General features: G+C 39.1%; 1 protein-coding gene across 3 annotated transcripts; it reads left to right on the top strand.

Annotated features, from left to right (window-relative positions):
• Positions 1-4,769: 4,769 nt before the first annotated feature.
• Positions 4,770-26,835, top strand: LOC146652966 (solute carrier family 22 member 6). 3 transcript variants are annotated; one of them, XM_085382001.1, is made up of 10 exons: positions 4,770-5,419; positions 6,900-7,003; positions 7,144-7,298; positions 7,965-8,133; positions 8,528-8,651; positions 12,226-12,332; positions 15,517-15,728; positions 15,844-15,952; positions 20,179-20,391; positions 24,503-26,835. In XM_085382001.1, the coding sequence occupies exons 1-10, from the start codon at positions 5,066-5,068 to the stop codon at positions 24,582-24,584; spliced, it is 1,629 nt and encodes a 542-aa protein (XP_085238127.1). In that variant the 5' UTR covers positions 4,770-5,065; the 3' UTR covers positions 24,585-26,835. The 3 variants fall into 3 exon arrangements, with proteins under 3 accessions (XP_085238127.1, XP_085238126.1, XP_085238128.1); XM_085382000.1 differs by having other exon boundaries at positions 12,223-12,332; XM_085382002.1 differs by having other exon boundaries at positions 12,223-12,332; positions 24,397-24,533.
• The last annotated feature ends 311 nt before the right edge of the window (positions 26,836-27,146 follow it).

Raw genomic sequence — 27,146 nt, 5'->3', positions numbered from 1 at the left:
GAAGAGGGAGAGGATTGGAATGGGGTGGGGTAGGGAGAGATTGCGAGAGCTGACCTGACTGGGGAAGGCCACAAAGCACCCTTCTGTCCCTCCTCAAACACACCTTTCCCCCCATTTCACTGATCCAGAGGGGAAGTATTTGATGCTGGGTCGCTCCACAGCCTTCAGAACCTGCCTACTTCCATAGTCTTAGCCTTAGCCTTACTCACACCTGAATGAAAATACGGGTTAAATCTTTAAACCGTGTGTGTTATAAGCTACTATTGTACATAACATCTTAACAAACCTACTTTCATGTTTAAAAGTCTTCTCAGTTGACACATTCACTTTGTGCCGTTTATTTAATACGGTGCTGAAGCTGCGTGCTTCACCTAATGTGGACTGACATCTATTTGAGTTCACATTCCATTATTATTTACACTGAGTATAAAGGCTCCTCTCATAGCTAGCTCTCCACCTACATTCTCTTAAAACCAGCAGTCCTTTGAGATTTCATATGGAAACACTGATAATACTCGTATTGCTGCTACTGCGTGCTGTACTACCAGTACTGCCAACAATGAGAGGCCAGAATGTCATCAGATCGTTATCAACTTTAAAAACTAGTCGCAATGTAACTATATATATTCTATAACTACAAGTAATCAACGTGTTGCTATAAAATCTTGTAGAGATATTAATGGTCTCTTTTACTGATACCGCGGGGGAAATCATTCCTGAATCCTCTGTTGGATTGTCTGAAAGCAATTTATAACTTTTATGTCATTTTCTCTGGATATTCTGTCTCTCTTAATTTAAATGAAACTGCCATAACAATTGGAGACTGCTCATTTCTTTGTAGGTAAATAAACATCAGTTTGGAGGAGGTCTGGACCCAGCAGTGAGATTTTAATCCCCCCCCCCCCCAATAGCACCTTTACACTCAGTTGTGCACTGTGCACTCAAAGTAATGTTCCGGTCAAAAGTTTTTGAACAGCCCAATTTTTCCAGTGTTTTATTGAAAATGATGGAGTTTGATGTCTAATTGCAGTCTGAAATGACATTAAATAAGCAATTTGAGTAAAGAATAAAAATCGTGAAATTATAGACCAAAATGTATTCTAAACTTGTGACTCATCAAAGTAGCCACCTTTGGCGGGTATGACAGCTGATCACACATGGCATTCTTTCTAGCATTTTTTCAACATGCTAGTTGATGCCACACACTGTGGAACCATCCTTTCGCCTACTTGAAAGCGTACAAAGATCCTGCCTGCAAAGATCATTAAAAATCGAAGATTTCCAATTTTGATTCACCAGTCCATAATACCTTCTTCCAGTATTCAGTAGCCCAATGATGGTGTTTCATGCAGTACAATACTGTTCAACCGATTCTAACGAGATTATGGTACCACAATGTCTTCCAACAATGCTTTTATGCAGACAGAGGGGGTTGTAACCAATCCAGGAAAGTTGAAACACCTGTAGGAATTAGTAGAACCAGCTTTCAAGGCTTCATCAACCTCCATTGCTGCAGAACAGCTTTAAATTGGATTTTGTAGTAGTCTGAAGTGAATGAATCTTAATAGTGATGGTGATTCGCTAGTGTTTATGTGTAGCACCATAGTGGGACTGGCATTACTAGGGTTACTGACCAAAACCATGGCTAGAGCCTTTATTCAACTGCATACTTCCATATGCTAATGTTTAGTACATAAGCCTCTTTACAATATCATGCACTCTGTGAGTATCTGGCTATTGTACTTGCAATCATGGGAGGATTATCACGACTACACACTTTGGATACAAACGTTCTACACACCTACGCATTCAAAGTTTTGTAGCACATTACTTTGAGATTATACTTCTTCTGCTATTCTTTTACATTCTGTGCAAGCTTTAAAATCACCTACCTAAAGCAAAGTTCATTCTGGTATTCTTTAAAGCAAAGTCATTAACAGGAGGCCTTAAATTGTCTTAATATTCCTCAACCCTGGACCACAGGTGACATCAGAGGGTTCAGCAAGTGTCTCTCTCTCTGCTGGCTAAGCCACCATCCTGCCTTGAACTTGGACCCACTAATACAATTCAATTTGCCAACCGGCCAAATGTAATCTATGCTGTCTGTGCTTTCCATATGTTGTTAGCCAGATACATGTGATTATATAACCCGGGTCAGTATTAAGTGTAATTTAACTTTGAAAATAAATAAATAAATGAAAATATGAAGGGTAACAGCCCCTACTGGTTCCAAGGGATGTGCCCCCATGGCCTAGTAATTCACCCATGTTCATAACACTCAAAAGGAGTAGAGGAATATGTACAAAACAAGAAAGGCACACACTGGAGAACAAAGTGCTAGGAAGCAGTGAAAAAGGACTTGTCTGGGTATAGAGAGTATAGAGTGCCACTCATGCCACTGTGTGAGTGGCATGAGTGGCAATAGCTTCCAGGGTTGGCAAAGGTCAGCCAATGAGTTTTTGGTATTATGATGTTGAAAACTGAGTGTAATCCTCTGATATCTTAAAATATAATTTTAGAGGATCTTAAATTTAGTTGGGGTATTTGGGTCTGGTGGATTTATTTTTGTTGTTGTGGTGTTAATGTGTTGGATCAGCATTGCCGTTCATTCACATTTCTTTAGTTTAGACATGTTCAAGTTGTCATTATCTACCACAGTAATGTAGTTACATTCTTATCAACAGCAAAGGAACACCTTCTCACAGTGGAAAAGTGTGAAAAGCTTTTTGATCCGGCAACGTTTTTTATACACCATAAGAGCACTAAAACATGTTAGTTTCCATCATGATTCAATGATGAATAGTTAACCCTACAGTAATTAGAACATACATATGCATAGATAAAAAAAAATATTTAGTCATAACATTTGTTTTTCTTTTGGGGGTTTTTTTGGTTGTGTTTTTCCCTCCTCATCACAAATGATCTGTCTTTGATTAGTGTTGAGTTTTATTTAAGCCACATGGTAAACAGGCTGATTTTCAAAACCTAAGCATTTCAGTTCTGTCACAGTTTGGCATTACAGTTTTTCCTTTCAGGAGCTTTCCAATTTGGCTTCAAATAAACAGATATTCTATGAAAAAGCTGTAAATTAATTTTAAGTGGGTTGCTACTTGCGTGTTGACCTTTAAAATGTGAAATTATATTTTCATTGGCAATCAACATACTTCAACAACACATCATCCATACACACAAAAAACTGCTTTATACAAAATATACAAATATCCTTTGGCTTCTTTGTGGGGTGCATGGTAGGAGTTACACATGGGTTTAAACTGGGGGTGGGATTACACTCGGGATCAGCTCTGAACTGCTTCTTGTTAAAGATGTTGTTATAGATGTTAAATAATTAGCATCAATGCTTTCTGATTTTACATACATTTTACATAGAAAACAATGAGAAAATGAGAAAAAGGGGAATGCGGATGGAGGAAAGATAGAGAATCAAGACGCCCAGAGGATTAGTAAGAAGGACGTGGGGGCAGCTATGAAAAGGGTGATGAATGAAAAAGGCAGTTAGTCCAGATATACCTGTTGAGATATGGAGACTGGCTAACACAACATTGGAAAATGAGAGGATATCTCAGGAATGGAGAAGACATGTACTGATACATGGAGGTATGCTCTGGCGAGAAGAGGAATGAAACTGTTGAGGGCATGATAGATGTTTAAGAATGAGAGCGAGACAGATGAAAAGGTGAATACTGAAATTGGTAGAGTTTAAATATTTGGGGTCGACCATTCAAAGCAGAAACATTTAATTAGACACACTGTCCACACTGACTACAGAAAAGCTCCAGTATTGAAAATATATTGATTCTTTGCAGCTTTGTACAGTTCCATTTGTTTCCATGTAACCACAAGATGGTGCTGCAATGTGGAATGAGTGGCAGTGCAGGTGGCACAGAAATGAACACTGTTAGAAGCTCTTGAAAAATTAAAGTTGTTTACGCTACTTTTTCCTTCTGTGAAAGTGACGAGTAGCATTTATGTAATAGTGCCGGAGTTGTATTTCCTGCTTAGAATTCAGTAGCAGGGCTTGTACTGAGTTGCCTCTGGTCTTTTTCGATCATTATGTGTAACTACTCCTCTATTCTTCCTGAAGTAATTTCTTGTCCTTCCCACTGACAGTGTCGGGAGCCCCACGCCTAATCAAAGAATGCCAGTCTTCTCAGATTACCCCTGGGAGCTCTGTTCCAGTTTGCATATAAGTTACTATGCATGAGGATTCCTCGGAGAAATAATCGAGGTTCTTTAAACTATATTATCAGCAGCACAAACCAAGAGATGACTGGATGTGTTTGGGAAGTGGTGAGCTAGTGATGGAGTAGCATAAAAAAGCAGCTCTAATTCCTCCTCAATAGTGCTCTGAAATGGGTAATGCTTCTTTGCCTCACCACCAAAGACACCCTCCCCCCCAGTTTCAGTCACACTGACAACAAGTTGAACTAGTCTGACAACTGAAATACAGGAAACTGAGGAGCCATGTGATGCCTTTGGGTTTTCTCATAAACAAACAGAACTTTTTTTGATCCGCATTTATTGCTGCAAGAAATGCTGGGCAAATAATTCAGCTGAATCAAGTTGTTTGTCAACTGGGAGAGACAGCCACAAATTCTTGGTAAAAAGTCAAAACGGGTTACCTAATTTATTCTTATGAAACTTTTTGAGGAGGGGCGGAGAGTCAAAAGGCAAGCAGCCCACTACACAGCAGCTCCTCCCACAGTGAGGAACCTCCTCCCTCCTGTTTTGGTTCACTCCCATCACTCGGAGGTTAGATCACCCTCAGAGAGCTGCACACTTTCCTACAGATAGCCACAGGTTGCTGTTTAGAGTGCGGCGCAGCACAGGTGTGACTGCATATGAATGAGAGTGACTCTGCCTGTTAATCATCAGCCTGGCACAGGCATAAATTCCAGCCTTTTTTTCTTAGACATTTGACTGAAGCTTTGTCTGCTTGTGCATGTATTCCAGCTTCATTTTAGGAGCTCTTTTGGACTTTCTGAATTAGATCCGATTAGTTATAATAAGGCAGATTTTAACTGTGCATTCACCAACAGTCAGCACAATGAATTTTGATGAAATCCTCTCTGTTATCGGAGGCTTTGGGAAGTTCCAGAAGATCTTATATGTGTGGATCTGTCTACCTCAGATCTTTCTGGCATTCCACATGCTGGTTTCAGTCTTCACCGGGGCAGTCCCTCCTCATTTATGCCGCTTTCCCGGGCTCTCAGCGGGGACTCCAGCCTCTTCAAACTTCAGCCTTCTAACCACCCGTGATGGACAACTTGACCTGTCCTGCACCGTCCCTTTAAACCACAGCAGTGCTGAATCTCTTGGCAATGGACATCCTACCCGGAGGAGCTGCCCAGACGGCTGGGAGTACAGCACAGAGACATTTCAAAACACTATAGTAACTGAGGTGAGTGTAAATCCAGCAGCCTCTTGGATAAACCCAGATGTGTTCAGCATGGAGATACGGAATGTGGAGAGACTTAACACTTTTATTACAATGGCCTCTGGTGACATTTGAGACAGGGGTGAATGGGGTTACAGTTGAGAGCTGGACTCATGCAGGGCAGGGCCCTCTAGGCATCCCTACATACTTGGATAATGTTTTTGAAACATACACGTGAGGGGCGGGGAGCAGCAGCAGTTACATGACCAAAATGATGTAACTGGACAGGGCACTGTCACATGTAAGACACAATTCATCTCCAGTAAATACAGTAACTAAGGAGAAAATTATGAGTTAAGTGCAGTTGATTTAGGACAATCGACTCATCATTCGATTAGAAGATGTATGTCGGCCTGGAGCATTTTAGCTTTTTATGCTATAAAGGACCTCACTGATCTGTAATGTTAGTTCTAAAACCAAAGAGCACTTTGCTAGAGCGTCCTACAAACGCTCTAGCACCTTTTGTCGAGACAAAGTTAATGAAGTTTATGAAAGGCTGCAGAGTTCTCTCTACCACAGATATCCAGTTGGAGACACTGAACAAGAGAGACACAGAACTTAAAGAATCCACCCATCCATTTTTTCCTGTTACCCAACTCAGAATCACGGTCGGCCTGGAGCCTATCCTACCTGCCATAGAGGGAGCGGAGGGGTACACCCTTGACATATTAACTGCTCGTCGCAGGGCTAACACAGAGAAACAAACAACCACTCACACTTACGTTCACACCTACTGCCAATTTACAATCACGAATTAAGCTAACCCCACTAGCTGCATGTCTTTGGACTCTGTGTGGACAAAACATGCAAACGCGAGGGCGACATCCATACTTCACACTGAAACACTTCAACCAGATGTCAGATTTGAACCTAGGGCTTCTTGCTGTGACCTTTCTGCATCACTGTGCTGCCCAACTTAAAGATTCCTGAATTCAAATTTACGGGAGAGTGCCACAACACCAAAGATAGTGATTCTCTACATGAACTGTTTCTCTCTGGGTGACCACTGAAATTATAGTCAGGTGACACAAGGCTTTAACAAAGTGCAGTTTTCCTTACATATCCCTATGTGATCAAGCTCTCTCAAGGTCCAAGAGTAAAAAATAATGTTTTAAATGACTCCCGAGTTCTTAAAAAAATGTGAAAAATTCATGTTAGTGCCAACACTATCATTAGACCTTATTCTGTGAGGGACATAAACGTCTCCTGCTATCTCGCCAAATTTCATGATGATCACATCCAATCTTTCTGAGATATCATGTCCTTGAGTAAAGGGTTTGTCTAGGGTGACTGTGGGGATCAATTTGTATTCTAGCTGTTTAAAATCACAGAATTGTCTCCAATCCCTTTCAAAGTAAAGCATTTGTACCAATGTGCCACTCACTGCGCCTGTTTTCCACTGTTTAAGAGTTTTCATGAAACATCTTGCTTTTCTTCCTCCTAGTGGGACCTGGTGTGCGATAATGCCAGCCTGAACAATGTGGGCTCATCTATCTACATGTTTGGCCTTCTTGTTGGAGCGGTTGTGTTTGGACACTTGGCTGATAAGTAAGTTAAACATAGCATACCCATTTCAGAGCTCTATTGATCTGAATACAAAGTACTTTACTCTTTTAGGAGTTTGTAGTGGTAGAATTTTTTGAGTGTCATTTACTGGAATGACTAACTTCTGAAATCTTTTGTCGCAGATACGGTCGCAGGATAATTATCCTTGTCAACCTAGCTAGCCAGGCTATCTTTGGAGTCGCTGCTGCTTTCGCACCTAATTTCTACATCTACACTGCCCTTCGCTTTATGGTTGGAACATCCATCTCTGGTGTTATCATGAATGCCTTTGTCCTTGGTCAGTGTCCTGCAGTGGTTACACGAAAACAGAAGTTAAACAAGATGCTAAATGTCTTCACTGTTGAAGTGTCAATAGTGCAGATAAAAATTCTGATCAGCACGATATGTGTATTATCCTTTGACCAAGATCATCAACTTATATGAATTGTTGTTGTTCAAAGGAATTAAAAGGAAGTAATTCAAAGAAAAGTTTTCTCACATTACAAAAACATGTTACGTTACCTATACTGGCTAGACTGGTGTGGTTTTACGTACAGTTTTTGCTTCTCCTTCTTTACTTTGAAGATAAATGAATGTGGTGCACAGTGCTTACAAGATTACAAAGCATGGCATTATAAACCTAAACTAAAACCTGCATTTATACTTACCATTAGATGTTATGAAGGGAGAAAATAGTTTCTTCTCTCATAATTTAACAAGAATGAACACTTGGGCTCAACCACAGTTTTAATGGTGGCACTCCACCATTTTGGCACATGCAGGTTAAATTTGTAAAAAAAAAAAAAAGTACTAGAGTACGTGTACAGTGACATTTCTAAAATAGAAAGTAGTTTTAATCAAAGACTTGACTGATGTTTTTACTTATTTATTTTTGGTATATCTTTCATATAGTATTTTGTATTGTGTGTCAAGCTTTGTGTATTAATATGTTCTTACTGCACAGGCACAGAATGGACCGGATCAAAACAGAGGATGTTGGCGGGTATAATCACAGACTACTTCTTTGGCTTTGGCTACATTTTTCTGGCCGGTGTGGCGTATCTCATAAGAGACTGGCGTAAACTGCAGTTGGCTATATCCGCACCTGGCTTCCTCTTTATTTTCTACATCTGGTGAGTGTGGAGCAGCCCAGCCTAGAATTTTGACTAGTTTCCAATAATGATTTGGTAAAAGTATCAGAAAGCAAAGAAAGAAGGGAACTAATCAACAACAGACTGAGTTTTTGAACACTGTGGTTCAGAAAATAAAACTACAGCCAATGCTCACTGTTGTGATTTATATGAAATTCCTCACAAGCCAGTGTGGTCTTACAGAAAAACACGCTGACCTACTTTTGAATTCTTCTTGTTTGTCCCTTACTTTAATACTTTAATACTACAGTCAATAATAGCTGAATTCTACTAAGATGTTTGAGAATTAGGTGATGCGACAAGTCATAGCTTCCAATTAAGGCATCGAGAGTCAAGTATGTGTGTAAAGAACAACTATCTGTAATATATTTTTTAGGGTTTTGCCAAAGTCTGCTCGCTGGTTAATGGCCAATGACAGGACAGAAGAAGCATGGAAACTGATCCAGAAGGCAGCGCAGATAAACGGGAAGCCCCTCATTAAAGACCTGGAGATGTGTCAGGTACAGGTTAATTCTGTCTCTTACACATGAGCTTTTTTTTCTACAGCTGTCATTGTAGAATACAGCAAACACTCGAAACTGACATTGAGTGTTGTGCTGACAGATGTCTGATGGTGGGCCACTAAGCCTACTAATACTAGTCTACTGCTACTACTCATGGTCTTACTGCACACTAAGGTCTCTATGTCAACTCACTGAAAAATTTAAGAGACCATAAAAATTTAGTTTGTTCATCAAAGATCTAAAAAGCTTTTTTTTCCTATCACCAAATTTTAGGATTAGCCTATGTGACATAGATCTCAGAAGATTTCAAGATTTAAAAAAACAAAACAAAAAACAGTTTGTCACATTCTAAATATTTAGATACGTCTAAAGCTGAGATTATTCTGTTACTGGACTCTTGGTTCTTCATATTGGTTAGACACTGCATTTGTCTTTTTGGTCTCCCTAACATGCACAGTACTGCAAATAAACTGATGATGTCTGGAATCCTATCAAATTTAACAGTACCATCAGGGAGGCATCACTAAAACCTTGAAAGTTCGAAAATGTTGAAAAAACGAATACATAGCAAATTTAGGAACCACCGAAAGGAAGTGAGAAAACATGTTTTTTTCATTTTGGTGATAGACTCTTAAAAAAATAAGTTTCTCTTCCTGTCGTGAGCTGAAATTATGGAACTTGCCATTTCATGTTGCTGACTAAGCAGTTCTTAGTATCCTTAGTAACACATGTAGCACTGGCCTGATTAACAGTCCCATCAAATTAAGTAGCTTCATTAAGTAGCTGTCCTACATGAGTGCTTAGATGATCATTATAGATTTCCAGATATTCATTTCAGCTTTAAGTAAACACCTAACACAAAAATTGCCAAATTCAGTGAGCAACAGCTGCAAAACTGTTTTGCCAAAGCGAACAGTCTTGGGCCTTACAGATGAGAGACACGTGAAAAAATTTCCAAATGCAATTAAATCTGTCTCTCTCTCACTATTCTGGAGTGAGCTTTGGCAAACTACAGCAAATGTTATTTTTTTATATGAGCCTTATGACAACAAAGAAAATGGTATTATTAACTGTCACAGTGTGCGGATGCAGACTGTGTGGAGTGAAGAGGAGGGCCCAAATGCAGACACGCAAAAACAAAACTTGATTCTAACAGAAAACATGCCGTTTATTATGGCATTATTGAGCAGTACAAAAAATAAAAGGGCAAAAATAATTTGAAGCTAAGCAATAACCTAAAACTGGGGAAAACTTGAACGAAAACATGAAGCATCCTAAACATGAAAAAACCTGGCGAGGACAAAATAAACATGCAAAAAACCTTAAACCTGACAACTTGGCATGAATCCACAAAGACCTGGAAATATGGCATAATGCGGCAGGACAGCAGACGATCGGACAACGAATGAATGAAGACTCAAAGATCAAATGAATGAATGAAATGACCTGGGATCATGGCATTAACTTAGTTTTAAAAAACACTTCCCTGGTGGAAGAGATAAAGTCTTTGTGGTTGGTTGTTAGCCGATGTTCAGTTGCTGTTTGCCCCTGTAATGTATTTACTACTCTGTCATTTGTAAGTCACCAGTATCCTGCAAGGAGCCACTGCTGAAAAAGGTTATCTCGCCTACCTGCCCAATTCGCATCAATAAGTGGTTATTTTCCCATCTTCACCGGAAGTTGCTGAAACTCATTGACTCTGTGTGATCTCGTTACTCCCTGTGTGAACAAGACTTAAATGGTGCTCCTCTGATGCTGATAAAAGAGGACGAAGGTGCCAAGTTGTCCCCACTAACTTGTCACTGAACGTGGATGTAGCCACTTTAAAATCACCCACTGCTTTTTGCACTTTGTTTTTTGAAGCCTGAATAATACTGTTTTGGAGGATTAATTGACAAGGGGGTAAAGTGCTCAGCTATCAGTTTGGTTAAACTCTACAGCATTATTTAGTGCTAGGAAGCTTAATAATACTTCCAAGTCTAGAAAAAAAAAAGAGGGTTTTTTTGGTTCTGCATAGTACACTGCACAGACATGATGCCCTTAAGGTTCTTTATTAAAGTTGCAGTAGGCTCTTGAAAGTGTACATTTTCCTGGAGTCAGATTAGAAAAAAAAATAAAACTACAGATTTTGAAGGTGTTTTGTTTTCATCTTTTTTCCTTAATGGTAGTCTAAAAACTAGCCAGTTTGGCTAGTAAATGTGCTCTTTGGCCCTGAGATTAATGGGGTGTCTATAATGCAGGGCATTTCAAGAGCTTTTAAATTCCCCATTTTGCATGTGTTTGATCAAACGAATATGGAAGCCCGTTTCCGCCACCAAAAAAAACCCTAAAAACAGGTATCCATAACTCGAAATTTCGAGTTATTTTCTTGAAATTTCGACTTACTAATTCGAAATTTTAACTTGTTAACTCTAAATTTCGAGAAAATAACTCGAAATTTCGAGTTATGGATCCTTTGTTTGTTTGTTTTTTGTGGCAGAAATGGGCTTCCATAAACGTATATACACTAATATGAACTTTAGAAATATCTGGCTTGTAGAGAGAAGTCTGCCTCTGAAGTTACCCAGTTTAACATCTATGCATCTTGTGGCGCTTTTCTTCATCTTTTGTTAGAACTGAATTTGTCCTATAGAATATGCAAAATATAGTCATTACTTACACCTCACAGGTTTTAAAAGAAAACTTGCAAACAGAATCTCTTTTTTGTTTGCTCACTCTCATCTGCGGTTTCAGCAAAAAACATATGGAAAACTACAAAAACCACAGGCGTCTGGTCCATGAAATATCTCTGACTTTATTGAATGTGCAGTAAATCCTTGTGTCCCGATGGCAGTCTAAGGTTTATGTGAACCAGCTGCTTGGATGGTCATATAACCGCACATTTCCCATTTTTTTCATGTTACAATGCAAGAAATCACTGACTAAAATTTCAAGCCCTGCTCATGGTCTCAGACACTCACAGGTTTTGTCAAAAGTCTGTGTGAATCAATTTCAGACAAGCACACATACAGCGTCATCTGTCAGCAGGAGCCAGCCGTCTTTCACCATTACTGGAAAAGTGCACAGGCTCAGTAAAAATAAAACACAAATCAACTACTGGATTTGCACAGAAGCTCATCTCAATGTATTTTTACACCTTGTGCATTTCTTTTTTTATTCAGTGCTACTAAATATAACTGTTTCCACACACACAGCTCTGCTAACGTGCTGCTCATGCTACGCTCTTTATACAGACGTGGCTTTCCACTCAGCTGTAGTGTTGTAGGTAGGAAGGTAATTAAACACAGCTTAGAGCAGATATCATTAAAGCACTAGAAGCAAAGATAAATAATGTTTCATTACAAATGAATGTCAAGGATAGTTTTTATTAGCAGTGAGAATATTCCCTCTATGACACTGCTATTCTATTTTTATCCTCCTCTGTTATTCAGGAGCCACTACTTATTTTCATGTGTTTTTTGATAAGTGGGTATCATTTAAACATGCAAACTATTCAAACAGAACTACTGAACATATTTTGCACCCTCAACCACAGACACTGATACCTATTGTCTTGCTTGTTTCACAGCAGGTCTGTAAAACCGAAGAGAAAACTGTAGCGAAGAACAAACACTCGTTCCTTGACCTTGTTCGAACACCAAGAATGAGGAAGCACTCTCTGATTGTCTTTTATCTGTGGTGAGTATAAGCACATGTTTTTTTCAGTCAGAGTCAGACTGAGCACAAGACTGCTCCTGAGGGTTCACGCTTATCATCCACATCCCCACCTCTGCATGTCGGCCTTCAGTCCTGTCTAAGGGAACCTTTTAAACTCTCAACAGGGGCTGAAGAGTCTGTCTGAAACATGGATTTGGGAATGCAATAAGGACAAATTAGTGCTATAAGCTCAATCAAATTTCAAACAACAGAAAAAATGACCATGGGAAAAACAAATGAGTAAGCTTGTCTTGCTTCTAAATACTTGAGTCTTATTTATCCAGGAAAAATGTAACATCTGAACAAAATCTCCATGTAAGACCTATTTGAATTTGAACCCAAAACAAACAAATAAATCAAACTTATTTGATATACTTGATAACATGGCTGAATATTAGCACTTAGCTCATGCTAATGCCAGCTAGCTAATTTAGGTAAATCTATTTCTGGGACATAAAATGAAATTTTGGCTAGCAAAAAAATTCTGGGCTTAAAATAGACTTACAGTAGAAAGAGAACAGCTGAAGTAGCAGTCAGGCACCTAAATATTTAAGGTTGAACTGTGAGCTTATCAGCTAACAGTAGTGTTGGCTTGCTAATCTATATGTAATGCACTTTGATAGCATCTCTGGCACATCTTTGCTAACTGATGTCACACAGGTTGCGAAAAACAGCAAGCCACAACTAGCTGGGATGTGCAGGCCATGAACCAAGTCACAGAGGGCTTATCTATAATCAGTGAAACACTCATTAGCTCACTGGGTTAAAACAACATTAAAGCTGGAAAAACCCCTCGAGTAATAAAGCCACACCACACTGTGTGCACAGTTTTACTTTTGGCCCTAAAAAGATATAGGAAGCAGTTTGGAGTTTTGTGCCTCTTCAACATTCCCTGCAGTCTAGAATTTTGCTTTTTGACAGTTTGTTTTTCTGCCTCTAATCTGATTATGAAAAGCTACAGTGGAAGCCTGCGGAACTAGTTTGATTCTACTTACAGTTGAGGTGAAGCATTAAGACTTATATCGTTCCTAAGGGCTAAATATCCTGTTAAAAATATAAAGGATGTCCTGTCATATCACATTTTTCATGGCTAAGGATGAGTGCCTTTGGTTTTTGCACCACGGAATTCTCAAATGTGAATCCATCAGTGCAATAAGGGGTTTATTCACTGCAGCCCTGCTAAAATATCCATGTTTACAGATAGTTCTTACTGACAGTCAGATGAGAAACAGTTAACCCTGTGTTTTTTTATACATATTGCCCTATCGCACAAGCATCACAGTCATCAAATAGCTTTTATTGATGCATTTCCTATTAATTGAAATGCGGATGTTGCTTTAGTCCCTGTTCCTGTCGAAACACGAGATAGTCATCTGTGCCAGAGCAATAAAGTCTTTGTTTTTGTCACTTCAAGCTTTTTCCATTTGCTGTTTTGATGCTATAATCAGGATCAGCTGACCTTACTCTGCATTTCTTTCATACTGGCCACATATCTGGCGTGGATGGTGATTGCTTAATTGTACCAAACAGTGAATTGTACCAAAGTGGATTTGCAGTGTTACTCCAACTATCCTTAAATCTACTGTGAATCAGTGTGTTGTAAAAATAGTCCAGCAGGCTGATTTTTATAGCCAGTAAATGTAAAAACGATGCGGAAACTACAATGTGCAGAAGATGGACTACAAAATGCGCATCTTAATTCACCACAACTTGTTCTACCCCCATTGTTTTATGTGGGGCATTTAAATAAGAACCACGGCTCAAAGTTATGTCAAACCTCTCTGTCTAAAAACTCTTCACTTAGTCCTCCTGCTCAGTGTTTAGAGGCGAACCCCACTTAGTGCTCCTCAGTAACACAGTAAAAATGAACTGAACCGTCACTTATCCCTTGTGATTATCCTAAAGGCTGCAATACAGCAAAGTGCATTACTAATTTAAACCAAATTATACGGAACCTTAAACAGACTTTGATCAGTTAACAGAGTTCATAATCTTTAAAGAGCAATTCTACATTCTTCATGCAGCAACAACCTAATGAGACGTGGTTTTCCTTCCAGTGTTGTGATGTTCAGAGATCAGTCTTGCAGGTTATAAGCAGGTTATGAGAAGGAAAATGCTGTTTACAGTTCCATGAGTTGTTCCACTTTGTTTATGCTTTAGATTCTTTTTCTCGAGTTTTCGAATGGTCAGTAAAGATAAAGCGGTTTAGTTGGCTGTGCTAGGAATTTAGCTGAAGAACTTACATGCTTGCAAGAGAAAAAAACGGGGGTTGAATCAGAATAATACAAAGCGACCAGTGACCTGTCGCCGGTGTCACAAATGACATTTCAGTTTGCTGCCTCTTTCTATTGTCAGATTGTGAGAGGGGAAAAAAGAGAATTCTGGGACTGCATGGCACTTCTTTCCTTAGTATTTAGTAATAATAATAATAATAATAATAATGGATTGGATTTATATAGCGCTTTTCTAGGCACCCAAAGCGCTTTACAATACCACTATTCATTCACTCTCACATTCATACACTGGTGGAGGCATGCTACAGTTGTAGCCACAGCTGCCCTGGGGCAGACTGACAGGAGAGAGGCTGCCATATCGCGCCAGTGAGTTGGATCAGTCACTTCTTGGTCGCTTATCTCACTTAGGAGTCTTCCTAAGCAAAACAGACTACTGGAACACACCCAAAGACTGTGTGCACTCCAGGGAGATGAATCATATGGCATACGTGAACTTGATCAGAGAACAAGAGTGAGAAACAAAGGCGCAAATTGAAAAGTCAAAAATCTCCATAAAGATGTAACTGCAAAATAAAAACTAAAATAAGAAGTAACTGAAGGGGCAAACAACAGCTTAGACAAAAAGGAAAAACAGGAACGCACACTAAGGGGAAAAACACTAATGAACAGAACAAGCTAAACTCTCTGTGAGGCTTTGCTGCTCATTACTTAGAAAACCAAGTGAACCAGCTTTGATTTGGGTTTGTTTTACACTATGTAACTTATTTTGGCATCATCCTGTAGGAACTTCAAAGACTAACAGCAGTGGGAATTATCTAATTTTTCCATGAACAACAAATAATACATTCAAAGGTATCAAAGGAATGACATTTGCCATGACATTTCCCTTCAAGCAGAAGCGTTTCTTTCTTTCTTTGCTCCTACATTCTCAGGTTTGTCAATGTCCTCGTGTACTATGGCCTGTCCCTCAACATTTCTGACTTTGGAATGAATATATACCTGACTCAGATGATTTTTGGTCTGGTTGAGATGCCTGCGCGCACAATCACCCTGTTCACCCTGAACCGCTCCCGTAAGATCTCCCAGCTAGCTTTCTTAGCAGTTGGAGGCACTGCCTGTCTGCTCACCATCTTCATCCCCGATGGTATGAACACACGCTCAGGGCAGCTTAGCTGGACTGTGCATGATTAACTCTTTGCCCTACTTGTTCTAAAAATGTAGTTTACAGCTTTTCTCGCCATCCTTTTATCTTCTTTTAGATTTGTCTGTCGTCAGAACGGTCTTGGCCATGATTGGAAAGTTTGGAATCACAGCCTCTCTGTCTATTATTTATGTGTATTCTGCTGAGGTGTTCCCCACTGTTATAAGGTGAGTGTTACCCTCCAAATACCCGGGAGTCTTACAACACAAAGAGTTCCTTCACTATCTAAAGCTAAACATGTTCTGGCTAGCAATTTCACTTAAACAGGCTGTGTTATTATCAGAACTGTGGAGTCTTCTAAAGGCAGCTGCTAATGGTGCCACAAAAGCAGTTTGACGAGGCAGTCAGTGATTGTTACCTAATAGTATTTTTATGGAAACACAAAACATTTTGGCAAGTTGTTTCTGGAATAATTTTCCAATATATATATTGGAATATATATATATATATATATATATATATATATATATATATATATATATATATATATATATATATATATATTCAAAGAAATCGGAACATGACTTTTGGTGTTTCTTTGTTAGCTCATCCAAAAATCCAGTTATTCGGCCCATGAAGAGTTCTTTCATTAACTACATCACTATATCAAAGCCTGGGCAAAAGGCTTATCAGGCTTATAGAAAAGCTTCATTAGCCCAAATACTTACCAACAGGTTTTAGATGTATGGCACACCGGATTACTGGTCGAACTGTCTGCAGAGCAGTTTTGAGACTTGTCCCATTATGATTAATGTTGAAATTGTTTACATTTATTTTTTTCGGAAGTGCTAGATTAAATTTAATACAGCAAGGTTTAGGAAAACTTAAAAAAAATAACTCATGATACTTAAAGTGTCTCACTCATCTGACTAACTAGTGTTAGTGTTAGAGTTGGTTTTGCTAACGAAGTTTAGAATGTGGTTAAAACGCTGCAACTTTCCTGTTAAAGGCTTTCCTTTACATCAGGCGTATCAAACATAAGCCCCGGACAGACTTCTATTTGGCTGACAGGATGCTGGAAGAGGAGGATGACAGGAAAAATGTGAAGGAGGACATAGATTATGGACTGCATTTGGGTTATGTTTGATAGCTTTTTTATTTGTGCTAACATATTTCTTTCAGCTATTATATCAGCATTTCTTTATAATGTAGAAAAACTGAGACATACTATTATTAAATAGGATTTAATGTATAGTTGAACATATTTACACTGGCAGGAAGAGACTTTAAGGCCAATAAAGAGTTTAACATCCCTACTTTAGATATATGAAAATCCCACAGGACTGAACCTTATTATAACTAGGGCTGCTCAATTAATCGAATTTTAATCACGATTACGATCTGGGCTTTCAACGATCATTAAAAATGACTGAGCCGATTATTAGCCCCTCCCTCATGCTTTACTCTCGCGCTGCTCCGTGTGGCAAATCGAGCGCACCTCTCTGCATTTCGAACACGTGTCACAACAATTAAGATCAGCGGTCTCCAACCTTTTTTGCGCCACGGACCGGTTTATGCCCGACAATATTTTCATGGACCGGCCTTTAAGGTGTCGCGGATAAATACAACAAAATAAAACTAGTACCGGTACCGAAAAAAAGATTTATTCATAACACACGTGAAAAGACCCAGGAAAACCGAGTAAATGATAAAAACGATAACAAAATAACGCTAAAAACCCTGAAAACCATACATTTCACACCTGAGCCTCAACTCTTGCGGCCCCGGTACCAAACGACTCACGGACCGGTCCGAGGCCCGGGGGTTGGGGACCGCTGATTAGGGATGGGTATCGTTTTATCCGATACCGGTGCCAAACCGGAACTTTTGAAACGGTCCCGGTGCTTAAACGGTGCTCAAACCGGTGCTTAAAGAATGGAGAACACAAAATTGGTCCAAAAACCTCTCATGTTCAGCTGTTTTTTTTGTAAAAAGATAACAATGTTAGCCTTTTCTGCAGCTATAGGGCATATATGATATCACTCTTGGCTGGAAGCAGTGCTTAAACAATGGAAAAAACACAAACTTTGTCCAAAAACCTCTCATGTTTAGCTGTTTCCCTCTTTTTCTTTGGTCCTTTTAGCCTTTTTGGCCAGGGTGAAGGGAGTATCTGCCATCAAACAAGAAGACAGCCGCATGTAGCTAAGATGATGTTTGCTAGTTCACCTTACATGCATGAATGTAATAACGTGGTTAGCCTACTCAACGTAAATTACACACGAACAACATTAAGCTACTCGCGCAGAGAAGAACGGCTGCTGCTGCATCATCATCCTCATCATTTCTGCTACACTGGCAAGGCTAGTGGCCAGGACTCTCCTCTTCGGGTTTTTGGGGGATGTTGCTAACTCCGGGTCCGATAACAGGCACCACACCCGCAGTAGATGTGCACGGTGTGAGGTCTCGCAGCAAGCTATCAAATACGGCGCATTTCTCGGCTTTTAAAAAAAACACTATGCGTCGCCAGGTGTTTCATCAGATTTGAGGTGTTACCTCCTTTGACAGTATCACAGTATCAGCTTAAAGCACTTGTTGCAGGCTGCTGAGTTTGCATATTTTGCTGTGAAGTACAGCCAGACTTTGACCGCTTCGCCTTGGGCATTTTTAATCTGTAGCTCTGCTCTAAAAGAACGTACGTACCTGGACCCACCTACTATCCTCGGAAACGTAAAATGATTGGCTAGAATCTAAAGTGTAGCACAGCTCAGGGAAAAAAAAGCACCGAAATAAAGCACCGAAATGTGCGCTGCTTTTCGGTCTGGTTACTACCGTTTATGTCAGAACCGGTGCCATAATTGCACCGGATACCGGTACCCATCCCTACCGCTGATTAAGAGGACCCGAGGGAAGCTCGGAAAGCTAAACAGAAGTTATTTGGAGAGGAGAGTGACTGCCGTTGGTTGAAAAGAGAGGTAAAAAAACTTCAGTGGTGTGGAATCATTATGGGTTCGCAGAGTCGAGACGTGGATCAAGTAGACACAGTGTGTAAACTTTGCTACGGTGTCGTAGCTGCACCACAGAGCAACACTGCAAAGTTCACTAAACATAGATGTTTACATTTTTCATTTATTTCTTATATTGCAAACATTTAAACTGTTATCAGTATTTGCACACTATTTTATATTATTTTTTGACAATCTTTAAAGTCATTATTCAACACATTGTTATTGTTAAATAAATATCGTCAAATAATCGAGATCTCAATTTCAGTGAAAATAATCGTGATTATCATTTTTGCCATAATCGAGCAGCCCTAATTATAACCCAAAACCGACCTCCCTAACCCTATATAGGTGTCTGGTGATCTGGTGAATTTAAGCACTTATAGATTTACCTTGTTGCCATAAATACCAACTGGAATTATTGAGATATCATTAAAATAATGTCTTTATGATTATTGCTGGCTGTATCTTAATCCTGAGAATGCTGTTGCCGTGTATTACAAACATGTGTTCATTCTAATGCATAAGCAAATCACTATATCTACATTAAATTGCAAGAATCCAGCTTTGTTCCATTTACTAAGATGGATTCATGCATGATTTACATTACATGTTTGTTATTAAGAGTGTTCACAGATAAGAAAGGTGGAATAGTGTAAGTGAAAATATAAGGTATACATTACTATCTATAAATACAGAGTGAAAGTGAGAGCAAGAAAGCAATAGCTGTAATGGAAATTAAGTGCAGAAACAACCCCCCCACAGAAAAGACAAATGCCATAAAGACATTGTCTGATAAGAAATCATTAACCAACAATGGCACTCAGAGAGTGCAAACCTCTGTCAAGGCAGCTCTCTCTTGGTACAGTACTTACTTTTAAGGGAAATTATTTCTGGATGCAAACTATAATGTGATATTTAGAATCCCCACACACTAGTATTTGTTTCCTAAATGTTACCAATACAAAAAAGGCAGGAGAATTTACATTTTTAAAGATAAAAGATATTTCATCAAAGTTTGACCTAATTTGACCTTGGAGAAGAGGTCAGAGGTCCAAAGTAATGCAATATTTAGTATATATCATCCCTTTATGCTTAACTGTTGTCAGTGCAAACAATGGTGGTAAGAAGCATAGTTTTAAATAGCACTATTATCACTTTGAATTTCAGGTCACTCTATTGACCTTGAAGGATATGCTGACAATACATACATACATACATAGTTTCTAAGGTATGAGTCCTTTTTTCTCTCCAATAAATCATCATGTTGACCTTGAAGACGTCAGTGGATGTAAACCACATCTTGATGGATTATTCACATGACCCAACTCCACACACCCAATAGATTCCATCAGAATTTATTCAAAACTTTATGGCATGTAGACAGAGATCACATTGATATCCATAATAAGCACCTGTAACCGGGCCCTTTTATTCATTGTATTTTTCAGACAAAATGGGATTGGTATAGGCTCTATGTGTGCTCGCACTGGTGGCGTCCTGGCTCCCATGATGTACCTTCTGAGGGGGGTCAGTCCTCACGCTCCCATGGTTCTGTGTGGCCTCTGCCCCCTGCTGGGTTCAGCCCTCACAATGCTACTTCCTGAGACGGCCAACAGGCCGCTGCCTGATAGCATTGAAGACGTTGAGGGATCCAATCACAGGTTTGACTTAACTGTTGACTTAACCTGAGCAAGATCATCATAGGTGCTGATCCTAACCCTATATTTTGAAGAGAGGCAAAATGTTCATTTTTAAATAATGAAAATTGTTGCTGATCTGTGTCACTTTGATTGCCAAAGCTTAGGGGAAGAGTTTGATGAGAAAATGTATATTCACATAGCCTAGGAGTAAGGTTAGGATCATCTCTGAAGCCAGTAACACAAGCAAAATAAAAGAGAACTGAGAATTGGTTGGTCTCAGACAATTTCATCTTGCTTTTGGTTAGAGATGCAAAATAAGAGTGCAATGTAAGTAAATGTAATCAAATACTTGCTGCACCAAGGAGGCCACAGTGTTGCCTGGAGGCACATCAAGAAGCAGCACTTGCATCTTTTTTGTGAGCAATGAAATCATGGGGAAGAAAAAGAGAACTAAATATGATGGTATAGATCTTTCTTTGATCAATAAATGTGCGTAAATGTACATACCAGTACGTACATTTGCTCGGCCACCAGAACTTTTACTTCCAGGAAGTTAGAAAAGAAAAGTGGCTTTATATATATATATATATATATATATATATATATATATTAGGGGTGCAACGATACACAAAATTCACGGTTCGGTTCGGTTCAATTCTTTGGTGTCACGGTTCGATATTTTTTCGATACAAAAAAAATGTTCATGCCTTTTTAATTTGTCATTTATTAAAATTATAAATATATATTTTAACTCAAAAGTACAGTTTTTAAATTTAATGTTGCTGAAACAAAAGTAATTAAAAAATATATATATATCTCAGGGCTCTCAAAATTTCAAAATCCCTGGTAGCCCTTCGGGCAGGGACTCTTCAGTTTTTGGTAGCCCAAAATAAATGTAAGTAGCCCGAATAAAAAAGAGAGCAATTTTTTGATTGATGTTTTGTTTCCTTTACAATATTATACATTAAAGTATAATATTGTAAAGGAAACAAAACATTAATCAAAAAATAGTTGAAACACAAATTACAACATTGTATAAAAATGACAATCATCAACTCAAACACTTGGTTCTAATTGAACAGAAATTTCTATGAACTTGTAAGAACTGTGTAGAACATGAATCAGTCTGTGTCAGATCCTGAATTTGAAATTTCCACTGAAGTCACAGGTAAGAGACAAGTGGAACCAAGATCTAGGCCATTTGCTTTTTGAAGTTTGCAAAGACTGCTAAATTTTGCCAGTGGTAGTTCACTCTTTGCAACATAGTACGCTGTTCTAAACAGATTTTTCAGGTTTATTTTTAGTATGTTATTTGCAATTGGTGTTTGTTCTGGGAAAGATATTGCAGACTGAGCAATAATGCATTTCTTGCATTTCTCATGGCTTCTAATGGGGGCCTTTTTTAAAATGACTGGTCCCAGTAACAAAGGCGCTTGTCGACTCAGAAATCGAGAGAAAACCAACAAGACACCCGGCAGAACATTATGTTATTTACACTGGTGCACATAAGTGGTCCGCAGGTGCGCATTCGCTGTCAAAATAAAAGACGCGCACCAGATAAGAAGTTGCAACGCGCGTTTGCGTCCATATAAAAAGCACTGTTTTTGTCCGCTAGAGTGGGATTTTCACAGCACATTCCGCACCACATCTCTGTGCGTTCATCATTTGTTTGAAGCCAGCTCACCTCCTGCAACCACTTTTCCGAGAATACGCGCTTCTTTTGTGGTTCGGACTTCTTCTGACATTTCTTTGGAGGTAGAGGAACACCAAAGTAATTGCTTAAAGGAGCTTCTTCGACATCTTTAAGAGTTTTAAAAAAATGTCTGTCCTCCTCCAGAAAATCTTATGTATGCAAACACGCGTTGCAACTTCATATCTTGTGCGCGTTTATTTATTTTTTTTTTTTTCTTTGACAGCGAATGCGCACCTGCAGACCACTTATGTGCAGCCCTGGTTATTTAGCTCGTCATATTGCAGCCACAGAGATTCTTTTGTCCATGAAACCATAAAGCTGCACTTTCTTTTTGCCTTATAGTCTGATTTGTCATAACTTTTCCGTTTTGTGGTAAGCTTTTCTTTGGCTGTCACTTCTTCACCCTGACCTGTCTTATTTGGCTCAGCAGAACTAAAATATATATCCTGCTGCTTTTACACACACACACATAACCGTCAGCGATTCTCTGCGTGATCAACCTCTCATATGTTTAAGCTTGCTGCGGGAAATTTTACTTGTCATGTTTGCATAGTAAGCTAACGATTGATAAGACGATGTCAGAGGAATTGGTGCGCAAATTATCATCACTCAGTGCTGTCGCTCTCTATACACAGTTCGCGCGATTGCAAAGTGAAAGCAAAAAACAAGCGCAAATTCAAACACGATTTCAATATGTCACATATTGACAGTGGCTCACCGATGCCAATGACATAATTACCCAGCTACATTTCCGAAAGAATGCAAAAGCATTGACATATATTTTTCCTTCCTACAATAGGCCGACGGGCAGGGCAGAGATAGATTTTGGTAGCCCGACTGGAAAAATCGCTAGCCCCCGGGACGTCGGGCTAGCTTATTTTGCAAGCCCTGTATCTGATTGAGGAATCACTCATCTTTGGAAAAGAGAGTTTATTACAGAGAAATGGCTCTTTCCAAAATAAAAGCTATACTATACGCTTCTTCTGGGCTATATTTTCAGCAGCATATTGTAGCGGTCAGGGCTGTTCGGGGTTCTGTTTGTACAGTTATGTTTTGTTTATGTTGCCATAGTGACGGGTGATGCCCTCTCGCTGCCACGGTGTGTCCTTCCGGGGTCAGAGGGCGCCTTGTGTGTTGTTGTTGCTGTGCGGTTGCTGCGCTGAGCAGTTAGCTAGCGGCAGTGTTCTTCTGCAGATGTCAATAAACGGCTGTGCTCCCTGGCTAGCTCACGGGAAGCAAGACCAAACGACACCTCAGTCTCCTCCTTGTCTGAGCTCGCCACAATATTAAACATATCAGGTCCCCATAAGGAGAATCATGTGCTAACGGCTGTCTAAATGACTCGGCTAAAGTTAGTAGCATGCTTGTTGTTTTTGTCTGCTTCCACTTGTCTTTGCACTAGGATGATGTCGGCGTAAATGTGCAGTCATATTTGTTGTGTTCCCACTAGTGCTGTCAGCGTTAATCTCGTTGAAATGACGTTAACGCCACAACACGGCAAATATCCGTTAACGAGCTACCCCTGCGTGGGGCTAGACGGCCAACACATTAACGAGCTAACTGCACTAACACACTAGTTCCCACCCATGTAATTGAGCATTGCGTGGCACATCCAACATACTGTTTTACTTTAGTCCATGACACGCTTACCTTCAGGGTCATACGTCACATGAAAACCAAAATAATTCCAAACGCCAGATTTGAATGAGGGTGGGGGAGGTTCAATTTGCCATGTTGCAAGGAGAGCTTAACTTCTGTCTCGCTAGCTTGCCCTGCGCTCTTCCTTCTGACTATGCTGTCTGTGTTGAATGGATCTGCGCTGGACAGTGCAGCCTAGGCGGAGTAGTCGAACGCAGATTCACTGAGCGCTCAACACAGACAGCATCGTCAGAAGGAAAGTTGATAAAATAAATTACAAATTTTGTATTGTTCATACATATGCGTACCGAACCGAAAGCACTGTATCGAACGGTTCAATATCGATACCAGTATCGTTGCACCCCTAATATATATATTATCCTATCCAAGCTCAGGTCTTCTACCAGAGCCCTGGGAGCTTGTGCCTTTAGATGTTGAAGGAAACTGTACTCAATGACACGTTGACTTTCTTTGTGATTTCTCTGTAGGAAAGTTGGAACGCCTGTAGGAATTAGTAGAATCAATCTCCATTGCTTCAGAACAGTTTTAAATTATTAACCCATGTTGTTTTACCAGAAAACACCCTTTTTGTTTAATTCTGAAATGTCAGGTAATTCTATTAAAATTGTTTTTTTTTAAAAAGCAGCAATACCACCAGCACTATCAAGGAGTCCATTACTTTCTTCCTCTTGCAGGGTCCATATGTGCCTGTAGATCTGAGGGCATCTTCTCCACAATTCCATGAAAACCAGCGATTTTTTTTATGACCTTCTAAAAAGTGCCCTCTTTTTCCTTTATTAGTGAGGAGGACAGCTGTCTTAAGCCAGCCATCTTCAATACTTCTATGAAGAACATCAACATCTGCAACACCAGTATGGACTGAAACACAACCACAGACCACAGACATTCTATGTGTTTTCTATGACTGGTCTAGTCTATGCTTCCAGTGGAAGTCATGATGAGACTTAGGTCCTGTAAGTCACCCTAACTCTGAAGATTTATATCACAATTTTTATTTCATTTGTTTTCAAATACATTTCTAGGTCAGTGTGTTATATTCGATTTTTTTTTTTGTTGTTTTGATTTGGTCTCATCAAGTGTTATACATTGTAAAGGTTTATTCTGAAATCCATTTGGAGTCCTTAACAAGACACTGGTGCCATGGCAGATGCACACAATGAAAGATTTGAACAGTCACAGCACCTGTTTGCTACATTAAAGCATACCTGAATATTTCTGCTAAGGTTTTTTGAACATACTTTCATATTACATGAGTGTGACTGTGACCACATACTGCTTGGAACATGCTATTGAGAGATATATGGCTTTGGACTTACAGTCTAGAAACTATTTACACTGCTTCACTTGTTCCACATTTTGTCATGTCACATCCTTATTCCAAAATGGATTAAATTAATTAATCACAAAAGCAAAGGGACAAATTGAAGTTTGCTTCAAATTCTTGCAAATTTATTAAAAGTAAAAAAATAAATAAATAAAACATGTCAATAGGTATCCAGCTTGGTACTTTATTGAAGCACCTTTGGCAGCAGTTACATCCTCAAGTCTTTTTGAGTATGATGCTACAAGCTTGGCGCAGCTTTTTTGAGCAGTTTCTCCAATTCTTCTATGCAGAACCTCCATCTAGTAAACTGGGGAGTTTCTCTGCACAATGTTTTCCTCCGGACATAATGTTTGGCTTTTAGTTCAATCCTTGTTTCAGCAGACCAGAGAATTTTGTTTCCAGTGGTCTGATTTAGCAAACTCAAAGTAGGCTGTCATTTGCATTTTGCTAAGGAGTGGCACAGGTCTTTCAGGTCTCCATAGGTTTAACTTTGTCATTACAGGGTATTGTGTGTAGAAGTCTGAGGTGAAAAACGAGTTTGATCCATTTTGGAATAAAACTTTAAAATTACAAATGTGGAACAAGAGGAGCACAGGAGAACAGGATGCACAGGATGCACAGTAAAACTGCATTAATGTATTATGGTTTTTTGTTTGGTTACGTTGTGGCAGCTCAGCAAGGTGTGAATGCAACGCTAACATGGCATTACCTCCAAAACTGTTAGCAAACAGTTGCTAGTTTATGCTGATATAATGTAATATTGGCATTGTTAGCACATTAACATAAGCAATTAATTACATCGGCTTGATGAATGCCCAATATCCATAAAGAGACTTAAAGACACTGTAGAGCAGGGGTGTCAAACTCAAATACACAGTGGGCCAAAATTCAAAACTGGAACAAAGTTGCGGGCTAACATTAATATTTATTGGAAAAAAAAATCTTCCTCCAGATATAAGAATGAATCTTTTCTTATGGACTCAAACAAGTTTTGATGAAAAACTGAATATGGAACAAGCAAAGCTTAATACTAAACAATATATATATTAGCTGTATAATACCAGTAGGCTAGCTCTGATAGTAATTTGGTATGGCTTCACGGGCCAAATGTAATTAGGGCCAGAGTTTGACACCTATGCTGTAGAGCATGGATGGGCTATGAAATACAATGAATTCATGGGTTTATCTCTATAAGTGGTCTGTTTCTGGTCTGGTGTTTGGTCTGCAGTTTTAATTATTGCTGCGTACATACACAGGCACGTACGTAAGCTTACTTTAACATTGTTTTGTCTTAGTGAAGTGAATGCTACAGTATGTGGTGAATTTTTTGAACAGTGTTCTAACAGTCTTTTATAAGCAGTTTGCACAAAGCCAGTTTCATTTAAAAACAAAAATCCTCATTTGCTAAGGAAGAAGTAGTGCTAGTCTATGGTCAGTGTCTTCATAGAATAATGGTGTGGGAAATGTGGGAATGGGTGATGTTAAACTGCACTCATGTTTACAGTAAGAAGCAGCAGCAGCTGTGTTTGAGGAAACGCTGACACTTACTGGTGAACAGTGAGTGTCACATTGGTTCTGACAGCTTAGTGACAAATACTTGAAACACAATATTCAAACATTGAAATCTTTTGTAAGGCTCTTACATGCATTTATATACAGCTGCATTGTTTTTGTGTATTTTTGTATTGTTTCGACTTTGCAGAAGAGAAGTCTGAATGAAGCTGTTATGTTTTTTACTGTCTTTCTTTGTACAATAAATGTTTGTTTGGGGAATTTATTCTGTGAAAACTCATCAGTCATTAGTAAGAAGTGGAACAAATCATGTAGGAGAACTAGCAGAAAAGGTTAGAAATGAACCCTTGGCTAATGGTTTGACACATAAGACTTTCAGAGTGTTGCTGGAAGCTGCCATCAAAGAATGATTAAGATTGAAAACAACAGCAACAACAACAATTTTTGCCAAAAAATATGCTCACGTAGAAACCTGTCAAACAGATTCAGTGACTACTCTTGAATGAGAAACAATAAACCAGTAATCAATATTTACATAATATACATTTTCATTCATTGCCAAAGACTACTTATCCTTCTTAGGGTTAA

This window comes from Rhamphochromis longiceps, linkage group LG15 (genome assembly GCF_057381845.1).
Source record: "Rhamphochromis longiceps isolate RC_006_pf linkage group LG15, R_longiceps_female_GT1.1, whole genome shotgun sequence".
In the NCBI taxonomy this organism is placed as follows: Eukaryota; Metazoa; Chordata; class Actinopteri; order Cichliformes; family Cichlidae; genus Rhamphochromis; species Rhamphochromis longiceps.
The sequence above is the reverse complement of the archived record's forward strand: the minus strand, read 5'-3'. Positions and strand labels throughout refer to the sequence as shown.